The sequence below is a fragment of the Lagenorhynchus albirostris genome, unplaced genomic scaffold (genome assembly GCF_949774975.1).
Source record: "Lagenorhynchus albirostris unplaced genomic scaffold, mLagAlb1.1 scaffold_74, whole genome shotgun sequence".
Classification (NCBI taxonomy): domain Eukaryota; kingdom Metazoa; phylum Chordata; class Mammalia; order Artiodactyla; family Delphinidae; genus Lagenorhynchus; species Lagenorhynchus albirostris.
The window spans coordinates 739,349-758,419 of NW_026783531.1; the positions used below are offsets into that span (position 1 = coordinate 739,349).

Below are 19,071 nucleotides of genomic sequence, written 5' to 3' on the forward strand. Positions count from 1 at the left end.
ATTCTCTCTTGTCTCAGACACAAAGGGAGGAGGGGGCGGAGGAAGGTCCTCTATAGGAGACTCATGAAACAAAGTACGAAAAGCAGCAGAATGATGGGGAGCAGAATTCGGACGCTGAGGACGCGCCCCATTGTCACTTTTCGTTTCAGATTGTAATGGTTTCAGGGCAAGGGAAATTAATTTACAAAGAGACCAAACACGGACAGATTTAGGGTCTCCATGTTGATGAGCTCTTCTTAAGGCTCGCATAACCTGTTTCCAAACTTTTAAATTTAACTGGTTGTGACCAGTAGGTTGAAGCCAGTAACAGTGTTTACGTACCAGTGCAAACAATTCATCAAAAGATTCCTGTTTCACTTTTACTCCTGAACTCCATAATAACTGTTTCAGGAGTTTACTATATTGGAATTCTACTGAATGGGAATTCCCCATTACAGTTACTCTACTGTTGCCGAAGGTTTCGCTTACTCCGAGCGGACCAATTTACCCTTCGGTCCGGCGATCACGCGATTACTTACTTACCTTCAGGTCCCTGTTCGGGCGCCAAATGTTGTAGTTTCTTAGGACAGGGCCGAAAGTAAGCTCATCACACGAGATGAATTGTGCCAAAGCACAGCAGGAGAGGGCTGCCGCTCGCTCAGGCAAAACAGCGCCGTCTGTCTTGCTGTGGTAACTTTTATTAAAGCATTATCTAGATTTACACTTTAAGACTTGTTTTCTTAACATTTCAGAAGTGCCAAAGCAGCAACCTATGTTTTTATTAATTATACAAGCAATAATTGGCTTTCGTGAGCACCTGCCATGCTTCGTCCTTGAGCGCAAGAACAGCACAAAGTTCCCACCATTATTTTGATTATACTGAAGTAGCACAAGGACATTTCCTTGCGTTCCCACCACTGATTATACTGAGGACATCTCATGGATCAGTGCCCAAAGCACTCAATGTTTCTTTTGCAGGCACCCGGTTTGCCGGGGGGGGGGGGGGGGGGGCGCCGAAGCATTCAGAACTGTTCACAACTCTGGCTTATTTGCATGCCCCCGGTTTGCCGGGGGGAGGGGGGGGCTCAAAGCAATCAGGACTGTTTGCAGTTCTGGCTTATTCGCCAGCCCTCAGTTTGCTGCGGGGGGGCTCATGGGTCACGTCTCCTTTCCATGTCCTCAGTTATCCCACTACAGAAGGGAATTAACATTAATGGCCTCATATCCTATGCTGTGCTCTCTGCAAATAAGAACTTATTGATATAGTGCATCACAGTTTGTAAACTGATTTTTTATACATTAGGTCTCAAGTGCCCTTTGTCTTATAGGACAGGTATAAATATAGTTTTATTTTGTTTGTTTCTGCAGTTTTATAAAGAGTACAAGTGATGCTGTTTTATGTCCTATTTGGAGGCTGAGAGTTTCTGGTTCCATAACCAGAAGCTGCTACCTAGCCCTTCTAATGGAATGGAGAGCTAATTTATTCTTAGACAGTCAAGCTCTGAACTTGCTCTGAATCTCAAGCTTTTCTATTCACAAAACACTCAGGGGCTTTGAACTATTTTTCTATATATTAGATTTATTGGCACTAAGTATTTAAAAAGCACGGGTGCGCGTGCGCAAGCGTAGTCCGCTTGCTCCCCGAGCAGCGCACGTGCGGTGACGGTGGGATGGTGCAGTTGGTACCTTTTGCGGTTCCCATCGAGGGTGACAAAACCTTGCTGGTGTGGGAGCTGAGCTCTGGACCCACCCCCGAGGCTTTGCAATTGAGCCGAGCCGGAGCGGAGGGAGGGGTGGAGGAAGACACCCCATGCCCCAGTAACTGGACGCCCCAGGGTACTACTTCAGTACCTCATCTGCCTGTGGTCTCTGCTGAGAGGAATCTTAGTTCTAGAGACGACCTGAGCAGTCAGCTCACCCCCATAGATTTTTGAGAGTTAGTCCCCAACAGAAGGAATTGCCTCCTAATGCTTCTTGAAGCTTAGGATTTCAGAGGGAACCTTGTTCATGAAATGAGAAGTGTTTGGAGTTACAGGCTCACCACAGTTGCCTGTGGTGAAGGGCTGGGGGAATATAAAGGAATGGGCTGTTTGGTTTCCTAGGCCTGAAATTTACTGCACTTACTTAGTGTGAGACCACCCTAAAGCATTCTCTGTTTACAGTCTTCTCTCAGTTTGGCCTTCTGTATTCGGTCCGACTCTTCCCAAACGCAGCAGTGGGAGGTCCTGGGTTCTCTGCCATCATCAAGTTTTACTCAGCAAGGGATGCCCACAGAGCCCAAAAGCCATGCGACCAGAAGCAGCTTTTTCACACATCTCCAGTGAAGGTGGGTCCAAATGTGGAATTCCTCGCTCTACCGGGATGAAGTGCTGAATTTAAAACTAATAGGCCATCGGGAATTCCCTGGTGGTCCACTGGTTAGGACTCTGCACTTTCACTGCTGAGGGCCCGGGTTCAACCCCTGGTCTGGGAACTAAGATCCCAGGGAAAAAACAAACAAACCGACAAACAAAAATAACGGCCAGCGTTTGTACAGCACTGTGGTGTACAGAATGCTCTCACATGCACTGCTCCACTGATCCCCCAGTTCCCCAGTTGTTTCTTTCTTTTTTTTTAGATGAAGAAACTCGAACTCAGGATGCTTAAGTGCCTTACTTAAGGTTCATGACAGTAAACGTGGAAACTAGAGGCCAAACCCAAACTTAACTGATGTTAAACCCCATGTCATTTTCTGCTGCCCCTTAATTTAAGAAATCTTCACAAGAATCTTACTTATATATACATTTATGTGGATTTTAAATATGTGAAGTTGACAAAAATTTTTCTAATTAATTAATGAATTTATTTATTTATTTTTGTCTGCATTGGGTCTTGTTGCTGCGTGCCGGCTTTCTCTATTTGCGGCGAGCGGAGTTTGTTCTTCCTTGCAGTGCATGGGCTTCTCATCGTGACGGCTTCTCTTGTTGTGGAGCATGGGTTCTAGGCACGCAGGCTTCAATAGTTGTGCCTCACGGGCTCTAGAGCACAGGCCCAGTAGTTGTGACACACGGGCTTAGTTGCTCTGCGGCATGTGAGATTTTTCCGGACAAGGATCGAACCCGTTTCCCCTGCATTGGCACGCAGACTCTTAACCAGTGTGCCAACAGGGAAGTCCCGAGCTTGACAAACTTTTGTCAGATGTAAGATAAAGGAGGCTTCATCATCATCATCATCATCACTCTCAAACTGCCTATTAAGAACTCTCTTCAGATTCCAGAAAATGGGTAAATATTCTTTAATGCATTGTAGAAACCTTATTCCATATTAACTTGCCATCCTAATTTACCTCCCCAGAATTAACATTTCATTATGTTAAGGACCTTTACAATTCCTCTGAATAAGTGAGTGAGGCTTAGACTTCCCAGACCTTTCCTTTTATAATTGTGTGTCTTCTCTGATTGGCTTCTTGTTCTGGCTACTTCCTACTGACCTTGCTGCCTCTTCTCACCCATATTTCTTTACTCACTGATTTCACCTTTATTGAATCTGAGAACTCTCCTCAGATGTGACTCCAGGTACACTAACTTTCAATTCTGTACCCTGTTTAACACCCTCTTCAATCCTGGCAGTACTCCCTGGGATTGAAATGATTTTTGTCAGAAATGCTTTTATTTGCGGACCCTGCGACCATTTCACGTACCACTCAGATATGACAGATGGTCCTGGAAACATTATGAAACAGTTACTTAGTATCAGTTGTGAGTAATGAGTTCTTTTCTTATATTTGACATAAAGACCATTCCATAAGCGTAGGTTGTGAGATTTTCACAGCATATAGCCCGTCACTGATAGCGTAATGAAGAAAATGTTCTCCAAGTCACTATAGAGTTGAGAGGAAAGGGCATTCGTATTAGATTTGTATATTTAATGCAGAGCCTTAGTTTACTACCCACAATCCCGAAATTTTTCCCTAATTATGTGTTCTTTTTCAATTTTATTTATTTATTTGCTTGCACTGGATCTCAGTTGCAGCAGATAGCTCCTTAGGTGCGTCTCAAGGGCTCCCCAGGTGTGGCATGTGGGCTCCCCATTTGCAGTAGGCAGGCTCCTTTTTTTGTGGCTTGCAGGCTCCTGAAATTTAGCGTGCAAACTCTTCACTGCAGCATACATGTGAGACCTGGTTCACTGACCAGGGATCGAACCCAGGCCCCCTGCATTGGGAGCATGGAGTCTTAACCACTGCACCAGCACGGAAGTTCCAATTATGTGTTCTTTTATTCATTGGCAGGTATACATACTTCTTATCTTACTTCCCCTGTGTTTTTTATAAATACAGAAAAGAGAATAGCATCTTAAAATAAAACCAAGGAAAGGCCTAATGTATCTGAGCTTCTCTTAGTAGCACGAAGGGAAAGGTTTGCCAGCAAGAACTGTGGCAAGGTTATCCCAGATGTCAGCTGTCTCTGCTACCCAGGGGCTCAAGCCCTTCTGAACCTTCCTAATTGTCCAGGACAGCTCCATTATGACTCACTGTACAGGGCCTAGCATCCCATGCGACACTCAACATTTAAAAATTAATCTTCATTTCTCCTTCCTAGCAGGCAACTTCAGTTGGAGAAAGTAACTTCATTTTCTTATGTACTCATTCATTCACTCAGTCAACAGACCATCACTCCTCTATTATATGCCAATATGTATTCTTTCTGGTAACAAGGAAAGAATAATATATGGTTCCTTCAAGCACTGAAGGAGCTCATAAACTAGTGACAGAGGAAGATGCACAAACAAATCAACAAAGAACAATGCTTTGATTTTATTTGTATTATTTGAATTTTTATGACAAAATTTATATACTACACCCTGTTCAAATGGAAATAGACGTTTCAGGAAGAAGTAGTGATGTATAAAATCCACAGTAATATGTAAGTTCTTTAGAGAGTTAAGACTGGAAATATTTGCACTCTCAAAGAAGCTTGTTAATGCAGATGAACCTCTAATTCTTTTTGATGCTTTATATACATTTATAGAGGTATACATATTCCCTCTTCTAACAGGGGTTAGTACCTTGGGGAGGGAGTGCTACAGATTAAGGTCCTAATTCAGTGGCAGGTCCATCTTGTCTCCTCTTCAGGTCATATACTCAAGCAGGAGCTACAGATGAGACGAGTAAAACACTCCATTCCTTTGCTTACCCCCAGCCCCATAATAGGCTTCTGCTGGGCTTCCTTGGATGCTTTCATCATCACTTTCACCACGGGATGTCAGGGAACCTTCTGTTAATCAGGGGCCCTGGAAATGATGCAGAAAAGTACTGACTTAAAAATAATAAATAACATTTATTTAGAACTCACTGTGAACTCATTGCTTAAAATGTCCTACTTAATCTTCACAAACACTCTATGAAATTGGAATTAATAAATCTCAGGTATATCCAAAATAAATCTCTATGTAGGGTTGTGATAGTTTTAAGTCTTTTATGTCTTTAGGTTCGCCTCGGCACCAGACATACGGCGGTTCATCATAATACGCTTGCCGTAAACAACTCCAGATGCCAAGAATTAACAAATTACATTTTTGTTTTCCATGAGTGGTCAAAAAGGATCATCAAGGTAAACTCTGTAGACTTTCTTTGACTAACCAGACTCCTTTCAACATTGAACTCCTAGACTTTACAGAGCAGAATAGAACAGGGCTATGGGGAGGAGATGTAGGAGGCTTCCACATGGAAGTATCTGAGCATTGGCCTGCCACCTAGAATTAGTGATAATCTCAATGACTTGGATGGTGGTGTCCAAAATTTTCTCCAGTATTTGTATGGTATATCATAAAAAATAGTTGTCCATATCTAGTCATTCATTTGCAAGTCTCAGTTGATTTTGAAGGGATAGCATACCTAAACTATTACCTGGGATTGCTGGAGTTTAGTTTTTATTTCTAACAACAGAATATGTTGAAGTCTAGCCTTTAATTCAAAATCCTAACAGCTTCAGGATCTTTCTAACCTTGAAGAAAGGGAAAATGAAGATATTGTGACACCACTTCAAAAGCAAAGCCTGAAGTTCTTCTGTGCTTTAGAGGTGGGGTTGCCCTCCCACGAGTGCAGGAGTCCCTGGGTTGGCATGGCTGAGGAATCTTTGGATAAGTTGGTGGAAGGTCTGTTTTCCAGTATGTGTGTGTGTGGGGAGGTGAGGCAGTGGGATTTCTCTTTTTTCCTTTCTTTCTGAAACTCAACTTTTGAGATACATCATCACCTTTTCTAAGCAACTAAAGCCCTGGGCAGAACTTTTCTGCCCGACAATATAGGTTTTTATCTTAGGCAATACCTGACAGCACCTTAAACTTTAGAATTTTAGAACTCACTGCCTGCCAAGAAGCTTAGGAGGGGGGAAAATTATTATTATTATTTGTTTGGTTAATAATTTGTTTTGTGCTAAAATAATTCTTCAGATACACATGTAATCTGGCCTTCAGTTATCTCAACAAAATCATTGTCTGAAGATTGAAATAAACTCATGTGTAAATGTTCAGTCCTTTGCCTCCTATAAAATGGCCTGAGCGGAAAAAGTAAATGTAGATCCCTAGAAAGGGGATTCTCATTGATACTGAGTTTTTTCCTAGAATGCATGGCACTTGGGCTTAGGGTTTTAAGTCAGAGGCAGGGCTGTTATCGAATGGGGTGGAGGAGGCTCCACCATTCACGTGAGTGGGTGATGGTGGAGGAGAGGCCAGATCATCTGCACTAAAACCAAATCTATCTCACTGTATGATTCCAGCCCTTTACGCAGAGGAGAGCAGGGTCTGTAGCAGTGCAGCCTAAGCTTGTCCATTTGAAATCTGTGAGTAATATGAGATTTCTGCCACGATTTTAGTTTGCATTTCCCGTCTAGTATTTTAGGAACTTCCAGAATAGATCTGAGCTGTAAAAATATGCCATGCCAGGGTATACCTGCAACGGAGACATTCACCCGTAGCCCAGTGTTGTGCCTGCCCTTAATCACTAAGGTAATGATCTAAGAATCACAGATGCATTTTTAGTTTTAAACATATAATCTAGAAATCAGTTATTCATATAGGCGTTTTAAATTCATCTGTTTTGGTTGGATTTAGGGTCATTATTGTTGTTTATGAAAAGGAAGATAACCCAGAAGCTTGCTATTCAGAAAGCTATGACAGATGCATTTCAGAGATTACTGATTGTGCTTTTAGGTAAGACCCTTTTGATTGTCGTTGAAGTGCTTCAGTTTCAGTGAGCAAATAAACTTATTTGAAAAGTTAATTCGATGAATATAATGGTTATCTAAAACATTACATATTCTTTCATTCCCCATATGCTTTCACAGCAACAGTCTTAAATTTGTTCTTTGTGGCATTTATGAGAAGAACGACAGCAAATATTATTGTCCCCAGTGTTTAGATGTAGAATCACTTGCCTCAGTTCATACAGAAAGTGTTTGATCCAGTTCTTCCTCAATTGCTTGCTTATCATACAGAGTAGTGTAGTGATTATAAGCCTTGGACACCTGTGTTTGAGTTCTAACATTGTCTCTTAGATTTTGTTGTTGTTGTTGTTGTCCCTATTGTAGGTTTTTCTAGCCAGAGACATTTGAAGGTATTTAATATCTCTAAGCTGCAATTTCTTTATCTGCAAATAGGGTTAGTAATTCAGCTTACCACCAAATGGGGGATATTGTAAGAGTAAATGAGATGATGAATGTAAAAAGCTTAGAACTATGCCTGAAACATAGTAAGCAGACAAAGTATATTGACTATTATTATTACCGTTGTTTTCTTGTTGAAGTGTTTATTAGGCTATCTTTTTGGAATCAGTTGAATTTCAGTTTTCATTTCTAATGTATTGGGTGAATATGATTCTTATATGACAATCGGCTATGTTTTTGCGAGCCTTGAAACTGGTCATGCTATTGAATAGCGTTGATTGTGTTCCCTATCGAGTTATACAGCGGTGAGAATGTCACAGGCTGTGCCCAAAGGAAACTTTATGATTAGTAGATTCCCGGAACAGAATTGCTCCCCTGCTTCACAGCCCTGCAGGCTTAGAGACTGAGAAATCCTAGCTAAGTTGTCAGAGACCTTATTGGCTTGTAAGAGTTGACCCTTGATTGGTCTTGGCCTTCCAGCCTGGGCAGTCCTTCCAGTGAAGTTTGACTTCTCTGGTCGTCAGGCAGAATCTCCATCAGCTGTCAACTCTGGGTAACAACCTTTAAGAACCAAACTAAATTCCTGGGTTGTTTGTGCCTAATATGCCAAGGTACTCCTTATATGTACCCAAAACTCCTTAGACCAAAAAGCCTGGTGGCTCTAGCTTGCCTTGAGGAAAGCTGTATTGTCCAAAGGGTACATGGGCCAGTTTCTGCCAGTAGAGTGTTCAAATGCTCCGTCTCTCTGTCTCTGTCTCCAAAGCTTTGTTCATTTTATCTGGTAGAATTTTGGTCCCAAGGAGTAGGCACTTGCCTTGCTTCTAATAGGAAGTATCTGTTATAGTCCAGTGGTATCTCTCCGAGGTTTGAACTCACTTTGACTCCCACCTAATGCCTTCCTATTTATTTGTATTTTGATTGAACATTTTTGTTTCCACAGCTTTTCATTTCTATGTCCTTATTCCTTATTTCTTATTTCTTTTTTTTTTATATAAATTTATTATTTGTTTTTGGCTGTGTTGGGTCTTTGTTGCTGCACATGGGCTTTCTCTAGTTGGGGCAAGTGGGGGCTACTCTGCATTGTGGTGTGCGGGCTCCTCATTGCTGTGGCCTCTCTCGTTGCGGAGCACGGGCTCTAGGTGCTGGGGTTTCAGTAGTTGTGGCATGTGGGCTTCAGTAGTTGTGTTTCATTAACCCTAGAGCACAGGCTCAGTAGTTGTGGTGCACGGGCCTAGTTGCTCCGCAGCCTGTGGGATCTTCCCAGACCAGGGCTCGAACCCATGTCCCCTGCACTGACAGGCGGATTCCCAACCACTGTGCCACCAGGAAATCCCCTTAGTTCTTATTTCTAAGATCATAAAGTTTTTGAAAAGTTGATCATAAAGTTGATACTTCTTATATATGTCTTCACAAATAATTATAATAAAAACTGAAGTGTCAGATGAGGGAACTTCTAGGAAAATGCTCTTATTTTCTGTTTTTAGAAGTCAAAAGAATGTCTAATTATTCGGTGCTACCATTGTATATAGGAAGTTTTAGAACAAGAAAACTTCTGAATTGATCCTTGTTAACTTTATTACAGAAAGTGGTAAAACGGCTGTGGCATATAGACCCTGTGAAGATGTCACAGATGCTAGAACCGAAGAGGAACTACAGGATTTAATTCAGGTATGTGGAGATAAAATCTCAAGGGGTACACAGCCAGTGTAGACATAATTCAAAACACCCAGCAGGATGTGGAAGACTGCAGCATATCTACTCAGTTCTGTCTTCCTTAGGAAAAGGTGAAACTGCTTTTGAGGCAGGAAATTTCTAGGACTTTTCCAAGTCCTGGGCCTTGTCTCTAGCCCCTTATTTGAAGTTTGGAGAGCAGGATTGAGGGCCACCAGTGTACGTCTACGGTTGTGGACACAGGAGAAGACACAGGCCTTTTAGAACTCCCCTCAAATAGAATTGCAGGGATTTGGGAACAAAGTAACTATGGTTTTAAGTGTGATTATGCTACACTGTTTAAAAACTATTCATGCCTTTTAAGTAAAGTATATTACCCAGGTCTCAGCATCTCATATATATCTTGTGTTAAATATTTTGCCAAAGAACCTTCCTGTAAACCAGTTATATGGATGCGTCGAATTAGGGATTAAGTTGTCAACGTAGTTTCTGAAAGAAAACATTAATATACTGCATATAGGAGTTTTATTTAAAAGGAGCAAGAAATGTGTTTCATGTCACTGAGAGCTTAATTTTTGGCTAGATTTCTGATTATTTAACTCACCCCAATGTTGCAAAGCTTGTTTTGAAGGGAAGAAAGTAGAGAAAGAAAAGGTGGTTATGTTCTGAAAAATGTAAAAATTTTGAAAGTTTTTTCCTGTATAAAATAATTATTTTAATTCAATTTAAATCAGTCAAGGAAACTTGAAACGTATCCATGTTTGGGCTTTAAGAAGTCTAGCTTCCTATGAAATGTGAGAGGAAAGGGTTCCGTATTGATACTAAAGATTCTGGAAACCTGATTATAACAACAGATCCACTCCTAAATGAGGCCAATCTTGGAATCAGTTCCATTTAGAAACCATTATGTGATAGGCACTGGAAATAAGGTGAAGCTCCTTCTCTCTTGCAGTTTAGGTGTTAAAGGTGTACCAGACAATTAAAAAGGACTAAAATTAAATAGATTATGAAAAGGACTGTGAAGAAATTAAACTGAGTGCTAGTTACAGTATTTCAAGAAAATTACTTAACATGAAAATTACTTAACATGCTGACTTTAATATTCTAAGTGTCTTCTCCATATGTGCACACAGGGTAGACCTCTGAAAAGTGACACTGTAGTTTTTTTCTAGATTAATGGCTCTGTTTTGAAAAGGTGGGATGGGGGATGTTTTCCATAGTAATGTAAAGGGCCGTGGTTTTAGACTCTCTTTCCCAGAATGAATTGCTCACCTGCCCAAACTCCTCCTTCAGATGTTCTGGAGTCATCCCTGATTCAGTGGTGACCCCCTAATAATAGAGTGGTGTATGAATAATGAGACGTGAATACTGAGAGTTTGCAGGAAATGTCAACATTTTCGAATAATTGTAAGGTGTGTTCCCCTCCCGCCACCCTAACTGGTGCTCATTTTGCAGGTCAGCTAATTTTCTTGTCAGCCGTGTGGCCAAGGGAGCAGGAATGTCTCTCAGACTTCAGCTTTGAGGAGGAAGAGTTCAGATTGCCAGAACTGGCCTAGCACTTTTGAATTTCCCAGAATGCCAGGTCCTTTGGTTTCCTCGGGAAGCTCTGCATCCTTCCCTCTCCCCTCCACCCCTGGGCTGCTGGAGTTTGGGGCCACTCGGGTCTGCAGCCCAAATCCCGCCTCATTGTTTGGGGCAAGGGAGGGCAGGGCGGGGTTGGGAAGAGGGCCCGGCAGGAGGTAATTGTCGCCTATGCAAGGGGAAGGATGACTTGCGCCCTGGGGACTCTGGCAGAAAGGCCCACTCTGGTGGCGCGGATTGGATCTCCACACGAGCCTAATAACGGTGGCGTAACTAAAGACGTCATAAATAACGGGAGGGACGTTAGGCGGGGGCGGGGCGCGCGGTTGCTAACCTGAGCCTTCGCGTCGGCGCTGGCATAGCGGTTCAGCTCGGACGCAGGATGTGGCTCCGGCTCCTCACTGGCCTGGGTCACTGCCCCTGGAGGCGCCGCATGTTATGTCCCGGCTGTGCCATTGGTTGCCTCGGCTCTTCCTCACATGGCAAGGACGGTGGCTTCTAGTCCAGGCAGTTCAGCCTCCGGAGTGGGCCCTGGGCTCTGTCCAGGTGACCCCCACCCCCCCGCGGCTGACAGAGGCTTGGTCTTCACAGGCCTCAGACCCTCCTCCCAAATTGCCCCATGCCCTTACCCCCCTGGCAGAAGCCGGGGGCTTTAATTACTTAACGTCCTTGTCTCCAGTCCAGATGTTGGCCCTGCCTCATCAGGAGTTGACTGAGACTGGGGTTCCATACCCGGACACGGATTCGGTTGGAGAGCTGCCTACAGGGCCAGATCAGTTTGCTGTTCCACATCAGGATCTGAATAACAAGGAAACCCAACATCAAAAGCTCCCAGAGGCAGTTCCAGTGCTAGACTGGCATCAGAATCAGCCCTTGGTTCTCCTTTCTCGACACAAAAGTAAGACTAAACACATAGGTCTAGATGAGGCTGAAGGTCACCAGTCATTTGAAATACTTGTTCCACCTCTAGGTAGTAACAGCTCAAAACCAATGAAGTTTATTGTTTCACCCCCAAACCTGAAGAAAGATCTAGTTCAGCATCAACGGCTTGACAAAATTATTGTTGGAACTATAGGCAAATTTCAAAAAAACACTCAGGGTCTAGAATGACAGTTGCAGGGTGATTATTTAGATCCCAGTATGGATGCCATTTATCCTGAGGACAGCCTACCTAGGGATTTTTTGGGGTGCCGAGATGAACCTACGGAACCCCCTGAGGAAGCTGAAATTTCTCCATCCCAGCAGGATGGCCCAGTGCTAAGTTTGATCACTTGATTAAGGTGGTTTCTTCCATATCTCTCCATGGTAAAGTTATTGTTCCCCTTGGTAATTGATAAATAATCTGTGGGGTGATACTTTGGGATCAGTGAAGATCCTACTTTCAAGCAACTCTTCACCCAACTGTGTATCAATGATAATCTTTGTCTGAATCGATTATTACATTGATAGTTGCAAAATGACACTTTCCTATTCTATCATCCATTTTGCATTTATTAGCTGACATTATTCTATACAGAAGAGCTCCCCCACTTCATTTTGAGTATCACCAGTAACTCATGTGCTTTTTTAAAAATTAACTATGTTATACCTTATTATAATAATAATGTTATTCTTTGGAATGTTCCTTTTGTCTAGATTTGGCCAATGCGATCTCTGTTATTGTTTAACCACATGATGCTTTTTTATTACTAGAATAACTTCTAATATATTACTACTCACAAATGGGAACTGAGAAAGGGATTCCAGAAGGTGTGGTCTTATTCAGACTCTTCTTAGAAGTGTGCCTTCTTCCTGTGTACTCTCAACCCAAAGTGAGGCTTTTGGGTTGGAAGGAGATACTTCTGAATTAAAGTACAGATCAGTGTCACCCAATTGTAATCCCTATTCCCTTTTTTCTATGCATACCATATCTACTGCCATTCTAATCCTTCTGTTGGGCACATCTCTCCTCCTCTATATTTACTTACAACAGTCAAGAGCAGCAATTGGCCAACCGGCCCCTATTCAGTTCTCCAGTCCATATGCCCCAAGAACTCCTTTTTTAACTGGTCTGTGGTGGCCTTGACCTACCTCTTCTACCTACTCAAGTAACTCTTTTACTATGAATTTAATTATCTGTGTTTTCGTTTATAGGATCTTACCTAGCCGTATGGCCTGCTGACTCTGCCAATTTAAAAATACCATTGAGGTTGTCTGTAAGAGAGTCAAGCTGCATTGTGACAGTGAATGCCTGACAGACTTCACACATTGTGGTGAGTCTGAACTGCGGGATAATAAATTTTTAATTTAATTTTATTTTTAATCAATGATGATAATTTTTGAAATTAATTTAAAATTAAAATTAATGATGTAATTTCATTATTTTAATTCATTAATTCAGAGTTCCAGCTCCCTAAGTTTCTAAGAACTACCCCCTTGGTAAGAATCAGAGTGTTGGTTACATTATTAAGCTAATAGTTGCTCAGTTACATTGTTAGCTTAATAATGTTACTGATCCACATACATAAAGGGACAAGAGAAAGGAATGGAAGCGGGAAGGGAATTAACATTAATGGCCACATATCCTATGCTATGCTCTCTGCAAATGAGAACTTACTGATAGAGTGCATCACAGTTTGTAAACTGATTTTATATACATTAGGTCACAAGTGCCATTTGTGTTATAGGACAGGTGTAAATATGTTTTTATTTTGTTTGTTTCTGTAATTGTATAAAGAGTACAAGTGATGCTGTTTTATGTCCTATTTGGAGGCTGAGATTTCTGGTTCCATAACCAGAAGCTGCTACCTAGCCCTTCTAATGGAATGGAGAGCTAGTTCATTCTTAGACTGTCCAGCTCTGAACTTGCTCTGAATCTCAAGCTTTTCTATCCACAAAACACTTAGGGGCTTTCAACTATTTTTCTATATATTAGATTTATTGGCACTAACTTGGTGACTTCCAAAATGTGCTTTCATGCCCACGTAGCTTGAATACAGGTCTCTATCGCTCATCTGGAGCACATCATAAACAATAACACTTTGCTACTTATATAAAGACAATATCGCTGATTTTTCAACACAATTTGTTTTTTTTGTCTGTGACACACAGCTTGTGCGATCTTAGCTCCACAATCAGGGATTGAACCCAGGCCACAGCAGGGAAAGTGCCGGGTCCTAACCACTTGACCACCAGGGAACTCCCCGAAACAATTTTTTTTACTAGTTGTATTACTCCCTTCTCCCCCAGAAGTGGGCAGAAAAGGCATTTTTAATCTCCTTTTACAGGTGAGGAGAAACAAGATGAGAGGTGTTAAGTGCTATGACCCTAGTGCCCCGATCTCCTCCCTCCAGTTTGGGGCTCTCTGCAAGCCCATGCTCCTCCTTTCTCATGACCCTTCCCTCCTCCTTTGACCCTTAGGAAAAATACTTTTAATCCTTTTGGAAGTGAAGCCCAGCTACACAATGGTACACATTACCTTCCCACAGTCAGAAGCTTTGGATGGCTCCCCAAGTAAAGCTGGAAATATTAGAAGTAAAATGAAATGAAAGCAAAGTAGCCATCTGACAGAAGTTGCTTTTTCCCTTCTGCATTTTGGACCTCAAGTATTATTCCATTGATTTGTTGAACATTCCACATGGGCATACAAGTGGGCAAATCTCTTAACTTATACCCCAGATCCCTGCCCAAATTTTAGCAATGAGCCCAGGTGGACATAGTGTTTTTTTTCTGTATAGAGCCTTCTGTTATGAGGGCTGGGATATATGGAAGCAGGGAGTGAGCAAAGGACTCAGTGGGTGGGTGGAGAAGAAAATGTCCAGATGACGACCTGTTAACGGCGGTTGTTGTCGTGGTCATCTGTGATAGTAGCAAGGACACAAGCACACTAAAGAGGTGGATAGAGGAAGCCTCACACTCCTCTGCCTCTGAGGAAGGACAGGATCGGGTATATAAATTTGAGGAGTCACAGTAGATTTGCAGAGAGTACAGCTGAGTAGGGGAATATTTGTCTTCCAGCCTTGGAGTTTCTTCAGTTCTGGCCCCTGGGAACCAGTGGAGTAATCCTGAATATAGTTAGTGTATTTCACGCTACAGAATTTTCTGAGTAGATAGCCACTTTTTCAAGAGATATCATTTTGCTGTTGCCAGTCATAGACTTAAGTGTGTGTTTCTTTTTCTCCTAAGTGGCACTCAAACGTTGACTGATTCCTAATTTATTTGGCTGTGTACTGACTAAAAGCTGTCCCATCAGTCTTCAATGATCAAAAACAGTTATTTTTGACAGATGAAGAAACATCTATAGGGAATGCAAAAGGATCGTTGATGAAGATGTTGCAAGCCTGGAAGAAGAACAGCAGCGAGCTGACTATTGAGTCAGAGAGGGCATCCTCAGATAAAGTGCTGTCAGCTTGTCAGGCTTCATGAATGAGCAGCTGGACTTTAATAATAAAAGTGATATTATCAGTGCACTGAATTACATACTGCCTTTTATCTCAGAGGGAAATCTAGGAGATGTGGAATCAACATTATTACCATTCATTCAACTTCTTTTTTCAAATACACAAGATGGAGATATGCCACTGGGCATTTTGAAAATCAATACAAGGATCCCTTCTGTTAAACCTGTATCCAGCAATTCAACTAATAAAAATAAATTGAAGAAACTTCACTTTCTGGAAAATTTGTTAGATACAGAAACCGAAGAAAAATTTGATGAGGTTAAAAAGGAACATAAACCTGTCACGCATACGCGTTCCAACCATTTAGGTGCCATGTTTAAACTCTACATCTTTCAAAAGAAATTGGAAGCTGCCCAACCAGAGAAAGACAGCCTAGCAAAGATTGAGAGTACAGAGAAAAAGCTGCTGAGAGTGAACAGGGTCCTCAGGGCCCAAGGGGCATACAGAAAATGCACCTCAAAGCAGTGGGAGATGAGAGCGTCAGGAGGAAACGGAATGCCCAGCAATCTGTGGCGAACACTGCTGAAGAAAGAAGGCTCAGGAGGCCATCCCCAAGAAAGCTGAAACAGCTTCTCATGGTGCAGAGGCCCAGGAAGCTGGTGGGAAAGTCGTCCAATGCAGAGTCTTCATTCATAAAGGAACCCAAGGCAGCAGGCTCCTCTTCCCTGAAACAGTACTTCAAGGGCAGGCCTTCTGCCTCCATCCCTCCAAAATCCCCATCTGAGGTTAAAAGCAAATCAAAAGACTTATCCCACACTATTTTTGTTTTAGAAGCTGTAAAGGCTAGAGTTAGAAATATTGAGGCTCCTGAACTAATCTCACCTTCTGGTGAAAAATACATCTTCCATAAAACTCAGTCTCATCGGGTCCACGGAAAACCCAAAGTCAAAAGGAGTCGAAAGTTCAGAAAGAAAAGTTCACTCGATAGAATGATGCTTGCAAGCTCTCCGTTCTCTGTAGCGAGGAGTCTAAAATATCCCCTTCACGAGAGGCTGTTTCACCTTCAAGAGAAGTGACTTCTCAGGAAAATCCTTTTCCAGCATTATTTTCTTTTACAGACACTTCTGCAGAAAACACTAGTTCAGAAAACAATACTGCACAAAATGATTCTGATGAAATTATTTCTAGAGGAAACTCTACTCTGCCAGGAGGAAGCGGCCCTGGAAACTACCCATAGGAACGTCTCCACTGCACATTCTACTGTTGCTGCAGACAACAGTATGCCAGCTGTTCAACACACCAACAAAACACAATGGGAGTACCACAACACGGGCACTGAATTATCCCCTAGCCCACAGGCTTCACTTTCCCAGGGCGCACATCCCCAGGTGATGAAGTTGAAACTCAGCTAAACCAGCAGCTACAGTCCCTCATCCCCAGCAATGACATGCAAAAGCTCATTTCTCATGTTATCCAGACTTTGAAAATGGACTGCTCAGAGACACACGTGCAGCTGGGCTGTGCCAACCTCATCTTTAAAACAGGCCTCCTGATGAAACTTCTCAGCAAGCAGCAAGAAGTAAATGTTTCGAAAGCGGAATGGCATACGGACCAGTGGAAAACTGACAACTATATCAGTGAGAGCACAGAAGCCCAGAGTGAGCAGAAAGAGCAGGAGTCAAGTGAGGTGAGGATAACCCCTGACACATAGGAGCTGGACTTTTACTCAGTTTAGGATATGCCATTAACGTGCCCTAGCAGGAATACCATGGGCTCCTAGTCTGTATGTTATCTTCAGCCATGAAACTGGCTAAGACAGTGATCTCCCATTTTGCTCGTTTAGAGAGTGTGCCACTATTCCTAGGGTAGATGAGAAAAGGCATAACACAAGATAAATAATGTGTAGATAAATAAATTGTAGAAGAAAATGCTAATGATAAGATTAATAACACTAAGTTTGGTTTGTTCTTATAGAAGCTACTCGCCTGAAAGGATTGGGTTGTATAGTATTTTAAGAATAGTTAACTATCATTTAGAATAGGATTAAAAATAGTTAGCTTTCATCCCTTCCATGTCCTTGTATTTAAAAAATTGTTACTTATTTTTTTTAGCTCACAGAAGAAGTTCCAGGATATGGCTATAACAACAAACTCATCTTGGCAATATATGTAACTGTAGTAGTGACGATTTTGGTTACAATTCTGTGTCTCATTGAGGTAAGGACAATAATTAATTCAGATTCAGAACCCACAAACTGAGAATCAAATCCACCTTTCCTCCTACTACTATTTGATTTTTCTCTTTAATCATGAGGACTGAATACACTTTGTTCTTTTACTGAAAAGTATATTCCCAGGATTTTTGTTTGTTTGTTTGTGTTTTTGTTTGTTTATTTGTCTGCATTGGATCTTCATGGCAGTGGGCGGGCTTCTCATTGTGGTGGCTACTCTTGTTGTGGAGTACAGGCTCTAGGCGCGCGGGCTCAGGAATTGTGTCTCATGGACTTAGTTGCTACGCAGCATGTGGGACCTTCCCAGACCAGGGATCAAGCCCGAGTCCCCTTCACTGGCAGGCGAATTCTTAACTACTGTGCCACCAGGGAAGTCCCCACAGGATTTTTAAAGGAACTCCACTCCCAGGAGATCTAAATCCTTTCTCGATTTGTATATAGCCTAGGATTTTCCATTTAGTTAATATGAGCAATGCTATGGTGAATTAAATTGGGTCAATTGTGAAAGAATGTTGATTATAAACATATTCTTAGGAAGAGAACTTGAACCAGTGTAGATAAAGGTTTCAGTTCTACATAATTACCGGGCTCTGCCACCGTAACAAACCCAGTTCTACAGTAGGGTATGTATAAATTAATTGAATGTAGTTTATATTATCATTTATTTTGCAGACATTTTGTAAAGTAAGCCGTATTGCTCTTGTCCTTTCATACTGGAAGAAATCTGCAATAGACAGAAAGCAACCAGGATGACTCCAGTCTGAACTCAGATCACGTGAGACTTTAATCGTTGAACAAACAGACAATTAAAGCAGTTATACCATTGAAATGTCGTCATCCAGCATCAAGGTCATAAACCATATTGCCAATATGAACTCGAGAATACAATTACACTGCTATCCCTAGTAAAACTTGTTCCGTTGATCAGTGTTTTTAAGAACAGGTGATAAAGCATTTAGACTAGCTGGTCTAAATTTTAATCACTCAGAGGTGGTTTTATTCTCCAAAAAATAAATGGTGTACAGACTGAAGGCGCATCGGCTTCAGTAGTTGTGGTGCACAGGCTCAGTAGTTGTGGCCCACTGACTTAGTTGCTCCATGGCACGTGGTATCTTCCCGGACTAGGGATCGAACCCGTGTCCCCTGCATTGGCAGGCGAATTCTTCAGCACTGCATCACCAGGGAAGTCCCAGAATCGCTGTCTCCCTTTTAATATACCGTAAGCCCAAAGAATCCATGGAAAATTGTTACAGAAAATAAGACGATAAAATATTGTAAGGACTATAACAGAAGCATATAGTACACAGTTCATAGACACATCCCAAGCAGTTACAAAGTATATTAAAAGGGAGGCTGCAATTTTATTTTATTTTTTATTGTTTTTTTAACATCTTTATTGGAGTATAATTGCTTTACAATGATGTGTTATTTTCTGCTTTATAACAAAGGGAATCAGTTATACATATGCATATGTTCCCATATTTCTTCCCTTTTGCATCTCCCTCCCTCCCACCATCCCTTTCCAAACCCTCTAGGAGGTCACAAAACACCCAGCTGCTCTCCCTGTGCTATGTGGTTGAGGGAGGCTGCAATT

The 19,071-nt window shown here is 41.9% G+C and overlaps 1 protein-coding gene across 2 annotated transcripts; it reads left to right on the top strand.

Annotated features, from left to right (window-relative positions):
• The first annotated feature begins 1,649 nt into the window (after nt 1-1,649).
• LOC132514354 (RAD52 motif-containing protein 1-like) lies at nt 1,650-10,751 on the top strand. 2 transcript variants are annotated; one of them, XM_060138971.1, is made up of 7 exons: nt 1,650-1,754; nt 2,126-2,305; nt 5,445-5,567; nt 5,943-6,111; nt 7,066-7,164; nt 9,199-9,284; nt 10,743-10,751. In XM_060138971.1, the coding sequence occupies exons 1-7, from the start codon at nt 1,650-1,652 to the stop codon at nt 10,749-10,751; spliced, it is 771 nt and encodes a 256-aa protein (XP_059994954.1). The 2 variants fall into 2 exon arrangements, with proteins under 2 accessions (XP_059994954.1, XP_059994955.1); XM_060138972.1 differs by lacking the exons at nt 9,199-9,284; nt 10,743-10,751 and having other exon boundaries at nt 1,650-1,744; nt 2,119-2,305; nt 7,066-7,208.
• Nucleotides 10,752-19,071: the final 8,320 nt, after the last annotated feature.

Coding starts and splice junctions, on each gene's coding strand:
- LOC132514354 (XM_060138971.1), top strand. CDS start 1,650: ATGGTGCAGTTGGTACCTTTTGCGGTTCCCATCGAGGGTGACAAAACC. Junction 1,755..2,125: donor AGGCTTTGCAATTGAGCCGA/GCCGGAGCGGAG, acceptor ACCACCCTAAAG/CATTCTCTGTTTACAGTCTT. Junction 5,568..5,942: donor GGTCAAAAAGGATCATCAAG/GTAAACTCTGTA, acceptor AAATCCTAACAG/CTTCAGGATCTTTCTAACCT.